General features: G+C 39.3%; 1 protein-coding gene across 11 annotated transcripts in view; it reads right to left on the reverse strand.

Moving 5' to 3' along the window:
• Positions 1-21,192, reverse strand: part of LOC114252791 (basement membrane-specific heparan sulfate proteoglycan core protein) — a 203,121-nt gene that overhangs the window by 24,990 nt on the left and 156,939 nt on the right. For all 11 annotated transcript variants that reach the window (XM_028187426.2, XM_028187425.2, XM_089731410.1 and 8 more), the window contains 27 exons: positions 19,761-19,977; positions 19,393-19,572; positions 18,525-18,670; positions 17,817-17,985; positions 17,127-17,335; positions 16,785-17,000; positions 16,033-16,305; positions 14,982-15,084; positions 14,586-14,683; positions 14,267-14,503; positions 13,597-13,687; positions 13,245-13,363; positions 12,525-12,702; positions 11,737-11,932; positions 11,471-11,634; positions 10,762-10,980; positions 10,465-10,651; positions 8,698-9,027; positions 7,956-8,172; positions 6,864-7,055; positions 5,872-6,157; positions 5,089-5,239; positions 4,212-4,392; positions 3,163-3,374; positions 2,524-2,706; positions 1,466-1,571; positions 714-816 (listed from right to left, as the gene is read on the reverse strand). In XM_028187426.2, coding sequence (XP_028043227.2) covers positions 714-816; positions 1,466-1,571; positions 2,524-2,706; positions 3,163-3,374; positions 4,212-4,392; positions 5,089-5,239; positions 5,872-6,157; positions 6,864-7,055; positions 7,956-8,172; positions 8,698-9,027; positions 10,465-10,651; positions 10,762-10,980; positions 11,471-11,634; positions 11,737-11,932; positions 12,525-12,702; positions 13,245-13,363; positions 13,597-13,687; positions 14,267-14,503; positions 14,586-14,683; positions 14,982-15,084; positions 16,033-16,305; positions 16,785-17,000; positions 17,127-17,335; positions 17,817-17,985; positions 18,525-18,670; positions 19,393-19,572; positions 19,761-19,977 — 4,963 coding nt within the window. The remainder of the gene's footprint in view (positions 1-713; positions 817-1,465; positions 1,572-2,523; positions 2,707-3,162; positions 3,375-4,211; positions 4,393-5,088; positions 5,240-5,871; positions 6,158-6,863; positions 7,056-7,955; positions 8,173-8,697; positions 9,028-10,464; positions 10,652-10,761; positions 10,981-11,470; positions 11,635-11,736; positions 11,933-12,524; positions 12,703-13,244; positions 13,364-13,596; positions 13,688-14,266; positions 14,504-14,585; positions 14,684-14,981; positions 15,085-16,032; positions 16,306-16,784; positions 17,001-17,126; positions 17,336-17,816; positions 17,986-18,524; positions 18,671-19,392; positions 19,573-19,760; positions 19,978-21,192) is intronic.

Below are 21,192 nucleotides of genomic sequence, written 5' to 3' on the forward strand. Positions count from 1 at the left end.
AACAAACACTCAACAAATAGCAAAGGCAACAAAGTCAACAAGCAATTATAACAAAATATAACTTAACGATTAATAACGATAGACTTTTCACTGTACGCAAGCGTACTTTTGGGAGCAAGCGGAATGCGGAATGCGGTGCGGGACGCAAGGTTCGACTGATCTACCAATAACGCGCTCGATACGATTTCCCCTGCCGTCGCGCCTCACCCTCAGCACCAAAGTGATCTAAAATTCGGTTCTGCGCAGTCAAGGTCATTTGCTCACGATGTTTGCCGGTTACTATACCTGAGACCTGTTTACTATCGGATATAATATTAGATATAATAATATAATATAACAAAGTGAATGCAGCGACCTCCTTCAAGACGTCAAACGCTAGGAACGTTGGAAGAATTATTGGACGCTGGTAACTTGCGAGCTTTTAATACAACATCTATTATTTTTTTATATTGACAATGTATTTAAATTACTATTTTAAAAGAGAAAATCATGCAATCTATACTTTCGTTACTTGGTTCCGCCTATGTTATGTAAAAGAATTTAATCGATATATTTCGTATTATTCATTCTAATGAGCATCGGGGTTTTCGAAGCAAGCCGATCATAATCGACTATCTATTTCTAGGGCTTTGTATACAAATACTGATTAGAGCTGAGCTATTAGTTAACAGCGGTTGGGATAGGGATTTTTTTGATAATACATATCTACTTACACCACGGATGATCAAACGTGAATCAACTTGGTACGCATTTCTTTGCAGTGACTGTCTGTCTCCTCGGTCCCAGCGTGCGTTGAAGCCCTCAGAGCTGTTGCAGCTATAACAATTTCATACATAACCTTAGCACGTATTTATTAATTTAGGCATTTATTAAAGGCTGTGGATTTTAAAATGTGTTTGAACGGTACCCGTAGCGATCGTCTTTTTGGAGCATTTTATTTTAATAACCTTACATATAGGTTTCATAACATTATATACAGGGTGTTTTTTTTTTTTAACTTTTGAGTGTTTAAGCAGAAGCCATTTAAAATTATCGAAAGCAATTGAATATGCAATTTCGAAAAGGGCACATGTCGCATATTTTGTCAAATACGTTTTTTCATATACATGTAGTTTTGAGGCTTACCTACACCCATTTTATAATAATTCCAGTTATTTTCAATTGCTAATTGACACTAAAATATACCTAAAAAGTTAATATTTTAAATTTTACTCTACTTAACAAAATAATCAGCTTTTTTCATTTCCTGAACATTTTACATTTTCAGAGATGTGCCCTTTTCGAAATATTCAATAAAAAAAACACGTTTATTCATTTTATTCCGTTAACAAACCCTTACTATTATTATCCTTAATATTAATGCAATTACAATCGCTATATTTCTTTTTTGTTCACAAATAGGATTCGAACTAAAAACATTAAGATATTCACCCGAAATAAATAAGTTATACAAAATACGACTTACAAAATGGTTATTTCTGGTTCGTTTTCATAAGCGATCAACGTGTCTGATCTCCCGGTCGGGTTGTTCGGGTTGTAGTCAACGGGGAACTCGTCATCGCCGCTTCCACCTGTCGTATCACGTAAATGTATTGTAAAATTATACCGGGCGTAGCTAAAATAGCCACTTAGAACTACCATCGGATAGGCCAACAAATGATTATATATTAATATATAGTGGTTTTTACGGATGTTCCGTTATTACTACTGAACCATCCATCCGATTGACTTGAAACTTTGTAACCATGTAGAAAATACATGTACTTAATGGATAGGCTAATATTTAAATGCGTGTTGCGGGGGCGTTAATGATGAGAATCTTTGTGGGGGTGAGATAACATTTAAATGCCCAGCGAAGCGGACGGGTACAGCTAGTGATTATATAAAATTATCACAACTTAAAGGGAGAGTAGTGACTTTACGTGTTACGTGTAAGATTTATCTGATTTTGAATGACGTCGATGGGTAAGAGTTCATCGTCAGGTATTTACCGGAGCGTATAGAAACGATAACCTGTATTAATTACTTCATGACAAAAATAAGAACATCCTAACCTTTGTAAACCTTAATATTATAGGTAAAAACTAATAAAAGAAACTTTTAAGGTTCAATAATTCCAACTATCACGACTGCAGCGTTATAAATATTTAGAAATGTCCGATTATGAAATATTTGATAGGTTATCATCTACACTAATATATAAATCTACAGTGGTTTTTACGGATGTTCCGTTATAACTACTGAACCATGCATTCGTTTGACTTGAAACTTGGTATCCATGTAGAAAATACATGTACTTAATGGATAGGCTAATATTTATATGAGGGTTGGACTCTATACACTAGTTGCGGGGGCATTAATGATGAGAATCTTTGTGGGGGTGAGAAATAATAATGTTAATTTTAAATTCCCAGCGAAGCGGACGGGTACAGCTAGTTTAATATAAATTTATAGAATAATAATATTATTCATTTCTGTGATGTTTGCAAATCTGAGACAGTATTATCGTACTGAGGCTCTCACCAAATTCGTATTCGACTCCAATGTCTCCGCGGCTGACGCGTATCGCGAACGGCTCCTCGATGGTTCCGGCCGCAGAAGTGGCCGTGCAAATGTAGTCGCCGTCGTCGCGCTCAGCTATCGACGGTATCTTCAATGCTGCTAAGCTGGGTGTGGGCCGCACCAGCTCGCGGAGATCAGCGCTTGCTGTTCACGAATCAGATCAGAATATTTAAGAGACTTTTTTTTATTATTACCTAAATTACCTTGTCATGGACATGAGTTCTTTAGTTTGTTTTACACGTACAACTACTGCCCCACCCTTCAAACTGAAATATATAATTGCTTCACGGCAGAATAGGCAGAGTGGTACATTCCCGTGCAGACTCACAAGACACATTACCTTGTCATTGATATGAATTCTTTAGTTTCAGCTTTACAAGTACAACGACTGCCCCATCCTTCTAACTGAAAGGTATAACTGCTTCACGGCAGAATACGACGTTCGATTGACGTTCAACAAGCATGTAGTTTCATTTATGTTGAATAAAAAAATATGATTTGATTTGATTTGATTTGAATAGGCAGGGTGGTGGTACCTACCCGCGCGGGCCCACAAGACATCCTACCGCTAGTAATAAATCTAAAATCTTGATGACTCACTCTTTATGGACACCATTGGTAGGGGATACCCGTCGGCTCTGCATTCGACTGTCACGGAACTACCGAGAGGAGCCTCTAGGAAGCTCGCCGGCGTGATGGTGATGACCGGCGGCGATCTCACTTTGATGACGGAACGAGCCGTGGCTGTACCGGCCACGTTCGTAGCCGTGCAGAAGTATTCGCCTTCGTCGTTCACGTCGACGTGGTCAAACCTTGAATCAAGGATTTATTTATTTTTATTTATTGATACATAAATAAATTCAGGACCGACGACCTAGTAAAAAGCGCTGGGTCTCGTTGGATGCAGGTGGCAATGGACCGGTCGCACTGGAAATCTATTGGAGAGGCCTATGTTCAGTAGTGGACGGCGATAGGCTGAAATGATGATGATGATGATGAAATAAATTCAAACAAAACAAATTACAATCATTACAGTACATTACATGTTTTTTTTTTTATTGCCCTTGTAGGCAGGCGAGCATAGGGTCCACCTGATGGTGAGTGGTTACCGTCGCCCATGGACTTCAGTAATGCCAGGGGCAGAGCAAAGCCGCTGCCTACCGCTTAATACTCTTCACAAGCCTTGTTTGAAGAAGGACATGTCATAGCGCTCGGGAAACACCGTGGAGGAGAGCTCATTCTATAGCCGGATTGTGCGTGGCAGAAAAGATCTCTGGAAACGTCTGGAACTGTCGATGAACGCAGTGGCTCCAGATAATATGGATGAACTCTGCTCCGATCGCGGGAGGTGCGATCATAAAAAGGAGATGAGGGAATCATCTCACATAATGTTAACTAAGTCGTACAAATAATACCCAAATCTAATCTAGATTCCAATCTCAATGATATGTGCACTCAGTAAGCCCATATAGCGACCGAGCACCCAAATTAGTTATTGGAAACAAAATTACAAATAAAATGAAAAGTTACAATGAAAAAAAAAAACAAAAAACCAGAATTAAACACATATTATAAATTTATCACCCATAATTATTTTGATTATGCAATTTATATATTTTCCGATATCAGCTAATATTTCAGATACTCACTTGAGCGTATTTTGCGGACGGATGTGGACGTACGAGGACAGCGGTCGACTTCCACCTCGACTCCACATGACGTCAGGCTCAGGGACTCCACCAAGAACTCTGCAGATGAGTTCGTATTCTGTGCCCAGAGTGACTGCTCTCTCGCCTTGGGGCCAGATGTCCACTTGCGGAGGGTCACGTCCTAAAAGAGAACTCATATTATTAAGTTTTTGATTACACTATTTACTAAAGAAGCCTATGTGAATAAAATAATCAAAACTATAATAAGCAATTTAAACCCACAGACCCGACAGTCGACGTCCTAGCCAATATATTTTTTTCACACTTTAGCATTCTTTTACAAAAACTAGTTTTTACTTTAAACTTTTATAATATAGTATTTGTATAACACTATATTATATTTTTAAACGAACAATTCATATTCCTGTAATGATTACGGCCAATTCGGATCAATTCTAGCATTTGTTAGGTTTTTTTTTTTATATTAAGCTAAATAGTTATTTTGATGTAAAACTAAATATCAATGAAATGCTGACATTACAATATTTAATTTGATAGATGTAGGGCTACCGAAAATTTCACAACAAGCACATTTTGAGAATAAAACAAAAAACGAAACGTCCCGAATCTGAAAAATTTATATAATGAAAATTAATGTTCAGTTAATTTAATCTTTAAGACATGCGAAAAACAACAATATAGCAAACAAACAAACAAACTGTCGTATTTATTTAATACGTTCATTGGATGAATATTTTAATTTGCTATAATAAAATTAAGATACGCTGATCTTTTAAAGTGAATTTGTGGGAAACGCACAAAGCTTTTACCGCTGCGAAAGTTTCGAACAAGCGATAGATTAACACGCATTACTAACTTTCGATCTCGACGTAGACGTAGGAGCTGGCTATGGTGGCGCCGTTAACGATTCCCTCGCACAGATAGTATCCTTGATCGTCCTCTTTGGCGTTGTTGATTATGAGAGTGTTGCCGCGTTGGCTTGTTTCGCTTCCGAATTCTCCGCCGTGCTGGTTGGAAAATTACAAACAACGACTTTAAGCAAAATCGAATAGAAACACGGCAGATATTTTTTTAATTGCTTAGACGGGTGGACGAGCTCACAGCCCGCCTGGTGTTAAGTGATTATTGGAGCCCATAGACATATACAACGTAAATGCGTCACCCATCTTGAGATATATGTTCTAAGGTCTCAGTACAACGGCTGCTCCACCCTTTAAACCGACGCATTACTGCTTCACGGCAGAAATAGGCAGGGTGGTGGTACCTACCCGTGCGGACTCACAATAGGTCCTACCACCAGTAAAAAACGATACGAATGTTAAATTTCAATTTATCGTTTCAAGTAATCGTGGAAATGTCAACTTTATTTGAATATGCAATTTCAAAAAGGGCACATCTCTGAAAATGTAAAATGTTCAGGAAATGAAAAAATCTGATTATTTTCTAAAGCAGTGTAAAATTTAAAATATTAACTTTTGAGATATATTTTAGTGTTAATTATCAATTGGAAATTACTGTAGGTAAGCCTCAAAACTACATGTATATGAAAAAACTTATTTGACAAAATATGCGACATGTGCCCTTTTCGAAATTTCATATTCATTTGTAGATGCAGTTTTTTTTGTTTTTTTGTTTTTACCTTGCTCCATTTGATGGTAGGTAGAATTGTTCCGTCAGGATTACAGTCGATCTTTCCGCTTCCACCAGCCGGTACCTTCAAGCTGTCGACCGAAATGCTGATGTTCGACTCTTTGGCGGGGTCAGGACTGTATGTCGGTATGATTGTTATGATAATCGATTGCGGCGAGACATTCGACGATGAGCTCTGGCAGACATAGATGCCATCGTTCTCGGGTCGAGCGTATTCGATGTACAATACCCCGTTATCGGACCGCACGTTTGCCACGAACGGAGCATTGTCTTGCCTGAAAAAAAGCGTTGATTAACTAATAAGGAATAATAAGAAATCGGTGCGCATGCAACTTGGTGCACGTGAATGAATTGAAAGTTCTTTTTTGATGTGTAGTATAGTGGTTTTCTTCATTTTTCATTCTTAAATCAGATTGCTCTTGTAATAGGGAATGCTGTGTATAAATGATGCGACATCTTCAACATTTATATTATATATATTTTTAATTATACATATTTTGGAAGAATATTGCGCGCTGGCCTGTAACAGGTATACTACGCGCACGCGTTCGAGTGCCGCGCTCTCACTCTCGCTCTGTCTCTTTCTATTCCACGGTAGTGTTAAGCGTTTAACGCAACCTTGTTGGAAGTCGCATTAGAAGTTCCACTTCAATAACTAGGAACAAATCACGGACGGTCATCCGACCCTAATTAAGGATACCCTGTGTTATGGTATCGAGACTGCTAAAGACACTTATACATGTTTAAATATATAAATATGTTGATAATAAAGACCCAGAGAAAGAGCAAACAAAACTGTTCATCACTCGAATGTTTTCCCGATGTGGGAATCGAACCCGCGACCTTAGGCGCCATAGTCAGGACCGCTAACTACTGCACCACAGAGTCAGTCAATAAGTGAGTATTTTATAGTTGTTTTTACGTATCATTAAACTTAAACTCTTCTTAAGGTAAGCATTATTGTACAACCTATTGTATTACCTGATCCACTCAATGGAGCCGGCCGGAACGCCTTGTGTGCCAGTACAGACAGCCCTAGAACTTTGGCCCTCGTCAATTGAAAGAGATGTCGGAGACACTGTTAGCTTCTCCTGAGATGGCCAAGATGGTTTTGCACGTACATTGATCGTGACTTTAGTAGCTTCTGTACTGACTGCGTTCGAAGCGATACAACTGAGGGAAAAATAAATTATTGTTATATGTAGTCAAATATCTGTGATGATCTGTGCCGGGTGGCTGGCAGGAGATGGATGAGAGAAGCCGAGGATTGTGCTTAGTGGCATGCAATTGGAGAGGCCTATATCCAGCAGTGGGCTGCGATAGGCTGATGATGAATAAAATGAAAAAAAAAAACAAATTAATTCGATATCGCATAAATTTCAACAACCGTTTATAATAAACATTGTCATGATCAGCCCTGAACTGTCCACACCCTACGCAGTCCTGTGTCCTTAACAGATCGCTAGCTCATATAGTGGAAGGCCTAATGACACGCTATTAAAATGCGCGATTGCCACTTGTAACGTCAAAATAATACGGTACTCATTTTTTTACTTTTATTTATTGTTTACATAATATGAACGTTTCCACGGTTTGTTTGATGTAAATCGGACGACGTAGTTTATTCACATCTCAATCTGTATGGAGCCGTCCGCTTTGAAATATGAGGTGAGACAATTGCACTGTATTCACTAACTTAAACGCACGATACGATAGACTAGTGTAACCACTATTAGCATCGAGATACAACTATACATATTTCACTGACATCAGTTACTGGTAGCAGGACCTCATATATGAGTCCGTATGAGTAGGTACTACCGCTCTGCCTATTTCTGCCGTGAAGCAGTAATGCGTTTCGGTTTGTAGGGTGCGGCAGCCGTTGTAACTATACTGAGACCTTTGAACTTATATCTGAAGGCGGGTGGCGCATTTACGTTGTAGATGTCTATGGGCTCCAGTAACAATTTAACACCCACCTGTGATCTAAGCAATAAAAAAAAGTACTCATCACTCACTAACCACTCACCATACAACATACTGCCTACAAGGACAATAAATAAAACAAAAAACCTGTATTCTCCAGAGTCCTCTTGGCGTGCACTTTCAATTATGAAGAGGTCATCGAACGATTCAGCGGACGCCGGAAAAGGTCTTCTAGAGTTCCTCTGCCATGAGATAGAAGGAGCTGGGTTTCCTGTTACCGTGCATTCTATTTCGATCCTATCACCTTCATAGTAGTCAGTTGTGATGGGACGGATCGATACCGTGGGCGGGGTCATATCATTACCTAAAAAACAATCATTAAAAAATACGTAACTAAGTATTTCATTTTTTTATTTTTTTTTTATTTTAACATAGCCTTACCTTTAGCGTAATATATTCGATCGGGCACAACTAATCCAGAAAGCATGTAAAAATGTAGAAAAGTTATTTTTTTTAGAGACAATTTAATACGAGACTATGAGATTATGTTTTAAGGGGTTATTATTAGGACAATTAAAATAAATTAAACATTATGATTTGCGTAATTATTGGTGGTAGGACCTCTTGTGAGTCCGCGTGGGTGGGTACCATCACCTTGCGTATTTCTGCCGTGAAGCATATGTTTCGGTTTGAAGGGTGGGGCAGCCGTTGTAAATATACTCTTAGAACTTATATCTCAAGGTGCGTGGTACATTTACGTTGTAGATGTCTGTGGGCTCCAGTAACCACTTAACACCAGGTGGATTGTGAGTTCGTCCACCCATCTAGGGTCTCAGCAGTAGAGCGGGTAGAGCGGGTAGAGCAATAAATAAATAAAAAGAATTCTCACCGGGCACTATAAGAGTGACGACATCTTGAGCCGTTGAGTATCCGTCGCTTGTCTGACAGATGTACTGGCCGCTATCGGATGTCTGAAGGTTAGTGAGGAGCAAGACACCGCTGTTTTCGTCGACCTGCGACCTTCCTTGGGGCAAGTAGCCGTCGGCCTTGGACCACGCGATGCGGAGTCTGTTCGTAATGCGACTCTGAGCCTGGCAAGTGTAGTTGACACTGCTACCGACGTGCAGGTCCCTTATGTTCGAGGGCTCAATGATTCTCACGAACACCGTTACTTCGGGCGGCGGTTGATTAGGCGGTGTAGTCACCGAGGGCTCACCGGCTGTAATTATTGATGGTCTATTTGTTTATTGGCTCTAAGGAATACGATGACACGGGTCGATAGTATTACTTCTAGAAGTCTAACAAAAAATATGTCGTTAAACAGACATAAAATTACGTTACTAAAAGAATTATATAATAAACTTCATATTAACATGTCAATTTTAATAATAATTTATTTAAAAATAAACATATAATGCTGGACATCGACAAATGATACAAGTTTCGGGTTAACACATATTATTATGTTACGTAATGTTGCCACATACACATTATGCGAAATATTATAAATTCGATGACGATAAACGGACAAATTCTAAAAAAATAAATTATATCGGTTTTGTTACGTCATATACCCCTCAACCTGAACAGTCTCCTTTGAAATCACATAAAGCAATGGTGAAGGGTACGAGTGAAGAATACAGATAAAATTATTTTGCTTGGACGATGTTTTCATAGACTGCAATGATCAACCAAAACACGAAGCCACCCGTTTGTTCGGGTTCACAATAGTCTACCTGGCTCCGGCAAGCTGGTCGTTAACACTCCCAGAGTGAATCCTTTTTCAGTGAGTGTATGGCACTCGTATATCTCGCCTAGTTTCCTTGTGTCCCATACGGTTTGCCAGACGTGCTCTCCGTGCCATCCGTCTCTATGCAGCCTCGACTCGTTAAAGTATTTAGGCGGCCATTGCTCGCGACCCTCGTGGTAAAACTTTATGGTGAGGGGCTCGGGGGCGCGGTACTTGCAGATAAACTTTACTTTTCTATAGACGGTACTGTTAACTCCGTCATCGCTGATTGTAGGATGCAGTTCCATTACTAAGCCTAGATCGTTCCATTAAAATCACGTTAAAAATATTTTAAATATATTTGCTTTTTTCGAATATATCAAGCTGCTATTGGCAAAAGGTTCTTATTTTATTTTTTTACTAATTTTCAATGTTGCACCAGCTCGCGTGCAAGAATTTCGTACCTTCGTTAGACTAAATCACTACATAGTATAAAACAAAGTCGCTTTCTCTGTCCCTATATCTGTCTGTCCCTATGTATGCTTAAATTTTTAAAACTACGCAACGGATTTTGATCCGGTTTTTTTAATAGATAGAATGATTCAAGAGGAAGGCTTATATGTATAATAACATCCATTAAATAGTGGAGAAATCAATAATAAATTACAGTTTCCGAAGCGAAGCGAGGGCGGGTCACTAGTAGAACAATAAAATAATACGGCGTTGGTATGTGTGTGGCCTTAAGCTTGCTGGCTTCGAACGAAAAGTGCACGATGTGCATTGCCTTTTTAAACAAACTTCTTCTTCGTCCTAGCGTTTTCCCGGTCTAGTGCCAGAGACCGCTTTCCTATTTTACCTCCTCCAATTAAATTAAGTAAGTAATTAAATAAAAATCAGTTATTATAATGCGGTCGTTACTGAACTTACCGATGGTAGAACAATCGGAGCCGGTGTAAGGGGGGCGGCAGTTACATATAGTCTGTCCGTAAGCGTCGAGTTGACAGTCGTGGCCGTTACATGAGCACTGTTGGCACCGACCAGACACGTCCTTGTAGTAACCAGACGAGCAACTCTCGCAGCTGGTGCCAGTGTATCCGGCTGGACACATGCAGATCTAAACGAATAACAAAACAATCAACGACCAGCTCGGCATTTGAATTCAAATATCTTCATACGTGTAAAGTGGTTAGGAAATCGAAAATTACTAAAGCTAGCGGTACTTACTTCGACTCCCTTTGCAACAGGCAGATCTTGTTCGTACATGATAGTGGCAGTGTCCATGGACACGTCAGCGATAGATGTCGACAGCACGTTGGGATCGAGAGTAGCACGAACAAGCACTCGCTTCAGGTCCTTCAGGACATTCATGAAAGTGTTTCGAGTGACCGGCGTGGCCGTGTTCAGGAGGAACCAGTTGTCTTCGCTCAAAATCACCTGGTAATTCTGCGGATCGAAAGATTAATAATGTTAAACGGAACGCAATTTCACCACTGAAATGACGTATCGTTTTTCAAATTTTTAACCGACTTCAAAAAAGGAGGAGGTTCTCAATTCGACTGTATTTTTTCTTTTTTTGTTAGCTCATATCTTTTGACTGGTTGAATCGATTTTGATGATTTTTTTTTTGATTAGAAAGCTGATGCTTCCCGTGTGGTCCCATTTCAATTTAGTCCAGTTCTGATAATGGTATCCATGAGAAAACCATATAAGTCTTAAATTTACATTAAGTAGGTACATGCGCGACAAATAGATGAATAACTCAATAACTCAAATCACGCCAACCGATTTCGATGATTATTGTTTTTAGTGTATATTATTAATTTGTTTTGGAATATCTTTTTTTTTCTATTTGAAGTAATTTTTTGTTAAAGCATGTCGATTTACAATTATAAATTTATAAGTCGTTAATAACATTCAAAATCGATTAACTTACAAGAGGCACGCCGGATCGGATCGGAGTCGGGTTGGACCAGTACACCGAAGCGTCTTTGCCGACTAGAACAACGTCGACGCCGCTCTGTGAGACCGCATCGTCGTTGTTGCTTCGGAACTCTTGCCTTATCGACAGCGAACCACCGTATGACAGCACTCTGTTACCTGTTAATCGCGATAAGAGAGCATAAGAACCGGAACAACAATATACGATAGTAATGTTTATTGTCTATCGCATAAGGTCTACAATTGTGAAGCGTAACTCACCAGGGAAGATGGGCAACGACCAATACAGTTCGTTTTCGGGTGGGTACGAGAATATGTACATGAGCTCGCTTTTATCGGGAACTGGTACGAAATGTTCGTTGTATATTTTTTCTGCGTTTAAGTCGGTGAGGCTGTAGCCGCCGTTGTTTTCGCCGAAAACTGGTGCGGCTATCGGTATTCTACTGTAGTGGACGCCCTGGATACAAATATAACAATTAATCACCACTCAGCGCACCGATAATTCTCCGACACAACGCGCTGTCTCGGTACTTAATGGCTTGCTCCGAAAACGGATATATCCCATAAAGATTGCGGCCATTTGTAGCTGTTCTTAGAAGTTACTAAGTTACTATTGATACCTTACAAATTTTTTGATTCAAACGTTAGTTTATCAGAGGACTGAAATAAATAAAATACAAAACATATACGCTATTTCTTTCCAGGGTTTACTGCCATAAAAATATATTTTTGCAGTTCCATTATTTGATGGATTGGTAATAATCGGTAAGCGGAAACAAAATACATTTTTTGTATACGATTGATAAGATGAAGTTGAAAAAAAAAGCGCTTAAAACAATTTCTGTAAGATAAATAAAAATACACGATACGTAGACGGTACTTCAGTGTTTTGCATCCTTAACTCTGCGCGTATTTTGGACAATCGGATTACGATTAGTGGAAATATTTTAAAGCAATTTAATTCCAACCATATCAAACTGAGAAAGGGATTCTTCAAAAAAATTTCCTCCTAAATCGAAAAGCACCTAATCGATTTCCAATAAAATTACCTCGTGACATTCGCTGGTGACGCCGGAACAATAACACGAGAGACATCCCTGAGGGATGTTTCGGTCCAGCCCGTAGGTTCCAGGTCTGCAGGTGTCACAGTAATCGCCTTCGACGTTCTGCTTGCAAGAGCAGGTACCAGTCTCGTCACATGGTACTTCGACGCCGTCAGGATTGCATCTGAACATTAAAAAAAAACTTTTAGATGTGAAGTTGGCGCACAAATAAGATTCATGTCAAAGACCTGAAGTACCTGTTGAGAATATAAATAGTTAGGATACAGAAATTAGAATACGGTATAGCCTTTGTGGGCAGTCGATCATACCGAAAACTACAAAAGTACTGGAGTGGAGACCTCGTACTCGACTTCGTAACGTGGGCAGACGGCCAACGAGGTGGACCGATGACCTGGTCAAAGTAGTTGGTAGAGACTGGATGAGAAAGGCAAGAGACCGAAGAGAATGGTGTGCATTCGAGGAGACCTACACTCAGCATTGGGTTGACACGGGTTGAAGAAGAGATCATACGGCCCTCCCGATGGAAAATAGTCACCCTCGCTCATGGACGCTAGTAATGCCAGGGATAGATCCGAGCGGAAAGCCTAATACGGAGCACTCGACAAACCTCGTTTGAAGAATTCGAGGCTGCTTATTTACTTAGAAAATATGTACTCGCCAAACTTATTTTAAGTACCACAGACATATTTTTTAATCGAAACTGACCTGCAAGGTTGCTGGGTGCTGATGAAGTTATCGGATTCAACGCAGTTGCCGTAGCCGTCTCTGTCGTATCCAGGCTTGCAGAGTTCGCACTGGGGACCATCCGTGTTATCCTTGCAGTCCTGTCAAGGAGAAATATAAGTTATTTTTGCTGAACAAGACTTGTGACACGGAAAATACATGACAAAGAAATACTTTAAGCGTAAGTTTAAATAATGAGACAACATCCTTAAACAATCATTGGTTTGTGCCAAACAGTCAATTGTGATGAAATTCTCACTATGAAAAAAAAAAAAAAAAATCATTAAATAAACTATGAGACGCTTGATACGAACGAATAAAATCGATTACTTACGTAACAGACCCCTGTCTTTGGATTACACATATTCGAATGACCGTTACAGTTGCAAGGTATGCATTCTTTCAAGTATATAGTTCGATCACCCCTGAAACAAACAAAAGATGGATGAAAAAAGCTGAAGACTGGGATCGGTGGTGTGAATTTGGAGAGGCCTATGTCCAACGGTGGACGACTGTGGGCTGATGACGATGATGATGATGATGATAAAACAAACGAGGTCGATTATGAACAAGATCTTGCAAGGTTTTCATTTTAAGAACTGTTTAAAAGAATATCTTTTTAGTTATGAAATGCTATCATAATAATATGTATATATGGTATGAAACTGTGCACTCTTGTCAATTAAAATTTTGATCCAATCAGCACACGAATTATTATACAAATTATTAATTCCTAGTGCACCAGATATATCTACGTGTAGAATTTATAATGAAAGAGTAAATGGCACTACCTACAGACAAGCTCGATAAATTTAGCTTTATGAAGAGAAAATTTATTAACATCCTTCCTTTTGAAAATAATGATTCGGTAGGGAAAATTTATGTTATTAGGTCATAAAAATCTTTTTTTTTATAGCAATGGTGGTTGAAGCAGTATGGAGTTAGGTGTTAAGTGGTTTCCATTGGACATTCCCAAAGACCTGGATATACATGTATTATCTCACCTAGTGTAACCAGGAGCGCAGGTTTCACAAGATGTCCCAGTATAAGCTGGTGGACAAACACATTGTTCGACGTGTAGAGCGGCCGGTCCCTCCCCATTAGGATCAGCCTTATCGATACTAGCACTAATCGGAATGGCCATTGGTGAGTCTTGGGAATACGTAGCCTTTATAAGAATGGCTTTAACATCAACTAAAGCCACTAAGAAGTGCTCTCGAGGTATTTCTATGCCGTCAAACCTGCAAAAAGAAGCCATTTACAATGTTTAATGGACCAATTTGATTTTAGATTTCATTAAAACGTTTGGTAAAGATCACTAACCTTTTCCAACCGGTTTCTAGAAGGTGTATCGAAACGTTTAGGGTTCCGTCGTATGATGGAACGAAGTTGCCAGTGTAATGGAATGTAGGGTTCGTGTTCTGGAAAATAAATCGAAATTTGGAACCAGATTTTTAATAGATACAAGCGGGCGAATCTAACCATGGTCAGTTTTACGATGCTTATTAAAAATAAGTTGCATTTGATCGGTCGTTAAAATGACTGCGGTCTTGAAACTACGTCGATTAATGAGTACCTACGTTTTTTTTTTTTTGTCTAGCAAATCGCAATTTTGAAAGGATATTTCACGTCATGTTAAATTCACTAGCATAGCCTTATAAGCTCACTGTACATAGATAATAGGGAGCATACAGTATTAACATTTATATGATTACTCACACTGATGAGTTGTACGTCTGGAGCGCTGTTTAGTGATATCGGAACGTTATCCAAAGTGTACCTCAAGTAACCACCGTAGGCCGTCACCAAGTCACCGGTGAATCTAAAATCAATTACGTACATACATGGTACACGTCAAATGTTAGACAAGACGGCAATTTAATGCAATAAAAAAAAATACATGTGTGCAATTCACACTTTTTAAAGTGAAACCTTAAACTATTTTAGCTTCAAGATAATGAGACGAATGTAAAATTTCAGGAAGAGAATAATTGGAGGTTTTAGTAATGATCATAGTGATACAAAGTTTGATATTTATTTTACATTTCATTCGTATGTATTAAATAGATTTTTTCAGAATTTATTAAGCACGAATATTGGGTACGAAGCAGAGCACAAAGAAAACCACGAATAAATAATATAACACTATATAATTCTTCCTATCTCATTTTCTCCCACGTTAAATCTTATTTATTTATGTGGGTATCTCTTTTGACAGTCGCTTTTTCGTTTCATCGATTTTATAACCACAACGTTGCTAAAGAAGTTTTTACTTTAAAAAAAAACCGTCAAACACATTCTTGGGTCATGGAACGCGTGCCGTCAGATTTTAATGAAACAGTCCTTTGGATTCATAAAATCTAGTAATGATCACTTTTTTTACCTACGTAGGTACATATAAATAGGCAAAGACAAAACAGTTATGTACTTATTTCTCGTCTGTCAAGAGATATTCCTTAAATTTTCTAGGTATGTTGATAAATGGTTATCTATAAATCGTTTTCATTCATTAAGTAATACTGATCGGTAGATTGATTAAACAAGTTACATTACATTACTCGACATTACTCGAAAAGAAACGAGTAGAGGTAATCTCGTGTAGCTATAGACAGATCAATAGGAATATAATCATTAAAATAGTAACTGACTGACATATTAATGATAATTTAGAATGAATAGCACATTGCCATTACTGTTTAGGGTGCCAAAGAAACTTATCTTAGAGGATACATGCGTATAATATTTTTAAAAGAAGGTCTTATAATATTACCCGTTTGGTAAGCTCCAGTAGTAAACGTTGTCCCGGACTGCCGGTACCCTGCTCACTTCTATACTGCCGCTGTAGATCCGAGGTCTCACTTCAGTTTCAACCGGCACACTGTACCGTACAGCCTGGAGTGCTCTACCAGCTGAACTGTTGTAAACCCTGACTTGGTCCACAATGTTGGGCACGTTGAATTGAACGGCAGTGGTTGTACGTCTTAGGTTGCTGCTTGTACATTGCTGGGTAACGCCCATGCAGAAGCAGAGAGCGCATCCGTGACTAAAAATTTAAAATATCGTTCAGGACTTACTTTACTGGACCGTTGTGAAATTACTTAGTTACTTTTTACTGGTGGTAGGACCTCTTGTGAGTCCGCGCGGGTAGGTACCACCACCCTGCCTATTTCTACGGTGATACAGTAATGCGTTTCGGTTTGAAAGGTGCGGCAGCCATTGTAACGAGACCTTAGAACTCAAGGTGGTTGGCGCATTTACGTTGTAGGTGTCTATGGGCTCCAGTAACCACTTAACATTAGGTGGACTGTGAGCTCGTACACCCATCTAAGAAATAAAAAAAACTCAAATTTCACTTCAAATATCCATATAAATTTCAGCTTTACGGCTCTATAATAGTCGTTATTCCCACATAATAGAGATTGCGGCTTGTTTTATGGAAAACTACGTTTTACAAAAATCTGATAAGTAAGTGAAAGGACGTCTTAAATTTTCATAGCAAAAATCCTTTGATGAATTAATTACCTGAAGTCTTCAGACAAATAGAATGAATCGTTCTTGCACTGGTCACAATGACGTCCTTGTACGTTGACCTTGCACGCACACTCGTCAGGGAATCGAACCTGCTTTGTACCGGCGGGGTTGCATTTCTTGGTAGCTTTAGGCTTACACGAGTCTCCGGGCATGAGAGGATTTCCTTCGAAGTTAGACGAACAAATCTCACAGTTTCTGCCTTCGTAGCTGTAAATTATTATTGTTTACAATTTATGAAGCCTAACAATCATTCAGGCCGAGAATTGAAATAGAAATAAAAGAGAGAGAGAGAGAAAAATAGAGATTATGTCTAGAGAATCTACAAAAACTTACCCCGGTCGGCAATTGCAGAGAACAGTGCCGTCAGGTCCCAGTGCGCAAGTGGAGGCGAAGTTGTTTTCCCTGTTGGTCAATGGGCAAGGGCAAGGCTTGCAGGCATATCCGCTACTTGGGTCTCCGTAAGTACCTGGCGGGCAGGTCTCGCGGACGCAAGTACCCAACCATTCCCCAGATTGATCACGGGTATAGCCAACAGCGCATTTCTAGAAGAAGAAAAAAATGGTTACAAAGAGTATGGTTTCTGTATTTGTTGACATTAAATATGTTTCTAAGTCTGTTTCTTCATTTTTTTCCTACCTAACCTTAACTCGTAGGTGAGCTCACGAGGCTCAAACCGGAGTTTTGCTAACACTGACCCTAGCAAGAGCAGTGCTTCCCAAAATATACTACGGTATCGGAAACGCGACCCACTGAGAAGATCCGGCGAGAAATTCAGTGGCCTGTGTCTATGGGTTAATTTGCTCGTCGATCCCTTCGTCGCAAGCGACGGGTTTGACAAGGACGGTGACCGGTGCTTGCGGTACCTAAAAGCACAGTTAATGGGTCGGGAGGATCCGTAATGTAGTGTTTTGGGCGACGTCCCCGCACACCGCTGTCGCCTGGACGGATTTTGTACTAGTGGTGGCCGCACACACGACTAGTGATGTGCCGCCACATATCTAATCTTGTCCTCGATTTATTTACCTCGCATGAAAGTCCTTCGTATCCAGGCGGGCAAGTACACTCTTCAACCAGACTCGCAGCACCGAGTCCAACATTGATGTGCTGCGCGGATTCCATTGCGAAGTTTGTGATGTTCACGCCCGCATTGTGCAGATCAGCGCGTAGGAGTATCATTTCAACGTTATCCAATCTGAAGAACACATTGAACTGGTATTTTTCGTATTCAGAAGATTGATTATCGAACAGTATTTGACATTTGATCTAGGACTAGTAGAGCTAATTGGAATAAGCCGTTTTGTTGAGTCAATTTGTTTATGCATAATCAAAAATAAGTTTACGGCTTAACCTCGTGTTTATTATTTTCTTGAATATAATTAATTGAAATTGTAAGTTTGAACATTATTAAGGTTCTATTGTCAAAATTATTTAAATTTCTATAATCATAGATTTCGACTACAGTTTTAACCTATTCTCAATTTGACCACAGACTTTAAGCAATAAAAGAAGGTAGGTACCACAACCCTGCCTATTTCTGCCGTGAACAATAATGCGTTTCGATTTGAAGGGCGGGGCGGCCGTTGTAACTATACTTAGACCTTAGAACTTATATCTCAAGGTGGATGGCGGCATTTACGTTGTAGATGTCTATGGGTTCCGGTAACCGCTTAACACCAGGTGGGCCGTGAGCTCGTCCACCCATCTATGCAATAAATAAAAAAAAAAACCTACGTCATCATGATGGTCGATCTCTGCGCTGGCGCTTGAACGCCGTTTTCGTCCAGAATCAGCCAGTTCTCGGGAGTCAAACGAGCTTCGATGTTGATAGTTTTAGTCGTCTCGCCGCGGTAGTAATGGAACAGAGTGAAGTATTTCCCCTGAGAAATGCAAAGATTTCATTATATATTAAGATATAAACCTAAAAAATAAATAAAAATAAAACATAATATTATTATATTAACAAAAACTGAAGTCAAAGATTGGGTTTATGGTGTAGGTATGTTTCGGGAGCCAGGTTTACGTCCAGTGTTGGACAGTAGATGCTAATTATGAACAATCATTTAGTTTCTTTTTTATTTTGTATGATGAGAACGATGTGATGCGTAGAGAGGTGCATCTGATTAGGAGATGTATAGAAATGATAGTGCAAGGTAGAGGGGGAAGAGGCGTAAGAGAAAGATTATTCCCCGCGTATTTCCGCCGTGAAGCAGTAATGCGTTTCGGTTTGTAGGGTGCGGCAGCCGTTGTAACTATACTGAGAACTTAGAACTTATATCTCAAGATGGGTGGCGCATTTACGTTGTAGATGTCTATGGGCTTCAGTAACCACTTAACATCAATCAGGTAGGCTGTGAGCTAGTCCATTCATCTAAGCAATAAAAAAAAAAGCAGTAAGTGTTGAGATGACGGCTGATAGAGGAGAATAAAATAGAAAAATTCGCTGTGCCGACCCCACATAGTGGGATAAGTAGTGTAGATAATAGTGGGCAGCAGCTTGGTGCCAATTGACGTAAATGTAGAACTAATATTAATAAAATAATTCAATTCAAACAATTCAAATTCGTATTAATAAGACAATTTTATTTTTACATATTCTCACCTTGATGATTATGGTTGGTGCAGTGTCATCTGAGCCATATCCGGATCCGTGAGGCGAGATGGTGTATTTGATGTGACCACCGTATGAAGTTAACTGGTTACCGTTGTAGGTTTCTGGTAAGGTCACGTATGGATGAGCATCTTTGAACCAGCCCATGTCTCCGGGGACTATTCTGGTCACCTAAAACAAATTAAATATTCATATATTATTTCTATTAGATTAAAATTTTTGTTATTCAATCATATTTGAGAAGAACATTCATTTATGACTGATTGTTTCCAATTTGATATTTATATTTTTATACTGAAAGTTGCTATAGCATTGATTGATGGAGAGTGTCTGAATTATTTTTAATGGTATGAACTTACAGTAGCTCCGTTCCTCAAAGGTTGATAGAAGTATTCGTTGTTCATCGGGGCGCCGATACTGATGTCGCCTCTGGCCTGATGAGTGACAGTGACGAATCTGGTGCCGCCTTCTCCAAGGGGAGTCGGCATGTTGTACGTAAACAGATCCGCGCTACGACACTGCGTGGACTCACCGAAGCAGAAGCACTGGATGCATTCGCTTTGTGAACGCGCATCGCTGGAATATAACAATACCCTCAGTTGAATTTCTGAACATCCCGATCCTGCGGACAGAATGGAAAGCAGTCGGCGTCGCCCAAAACACGTCATTTCGGATCCTCCCGATCCACTAACGGTTCTTTTAGGTACCTCAAGCACCGGTCATCGTTCTCTTCGTAAATTAACCCAGACACAGCACACTGAGTTTCTTGCCAGATCTTCTCAGTGGGTCTCGTTTCCGATCCGGTAGTAGATCATGCGAAGCACGGCTCTTGCTAGGGTTCGTGTTAGCAACGTCGTTAGGTTTGAGCCCCGTGAGCTTACCTACTAGTTAAAGTTACGCTGAAATAGCCTCTCAAGGCTATCAGCTTAGGTAGAACAAAAAAAATTTGAACAAGCTTTGGTCTGTGCAGTTACGACCATTTTCAGTAAAAGTTTCTATAAGGCGTCCCAGATGGCATTGTCGATTTTCAAAAGCGATTCTGGGTTTTTATTCATTTATTGTACTTGTAGGCAGAAGAGCATATTGCCCATCTGATGGTGAGTGGTTACCATCGCTTATGGACGTCAGCAATGCCAAGGATAGAGCCAAGCCGCTGCCTACTGTTAAGTATTCAACCAAAAAATGACAAATGGGATCGTTGATCTTCGATGATTGGATAAAGATATTTGTAGACTTTACTCAGTATATAATTCATAGTAGCGGTCAGTTTTTCTGCCTGTTCATAAAGAAATAGCAAACGTCAAGATCAGTTTCTTTAATTATATATAATTTTAATTAATTTATAATTATTTTTTTCAATAATAAACAAAACTATGAAGATATTAAAGAGAACTCAAAGGAACGCTTCCTAAAAAAGAAAGTGTATGATGCTCTGTATTTAAAACTGAATTTAATTTATCAATAGAAATAAATAAAGAACAAAACGAAAAAGTTATTGAAATATCATTGAATAGTATATCAATGTTAATAACCCATTTCTATTATTAGTAGGTGACCCGACAGGCATTACCTTGTCAAAATCATTTCTTTTTCTTCAGAACGTAATTAAATAGGCTTGCTCTGACCGTTTTAAGGCGAAATTGCTTCAGGCGTTCTCAAGTGATGCCATTACAAAATGAAAAGCACTTCATTATTCTTTTATTAATCAATTATGTTTAAAAACCCAGTGACGTTTGTGAATGAAATCGCATTGAATATTTGCACTGGCGACTTTTGGCGGGAACGCGAGGA

Source organism: Bombyx mandarina, chromosome 01, assembly GCF_030267445.1.
Source record: "Bombyx mandarina strain Sakado chromosome 01, ASM3026744v2".
Lineage (NCBI taxonomy): Eukaryota > Metazoa > Arthropoda > Insecta > Lepidoptera > Bombycidae > Bombyx > Bombyx mandarina.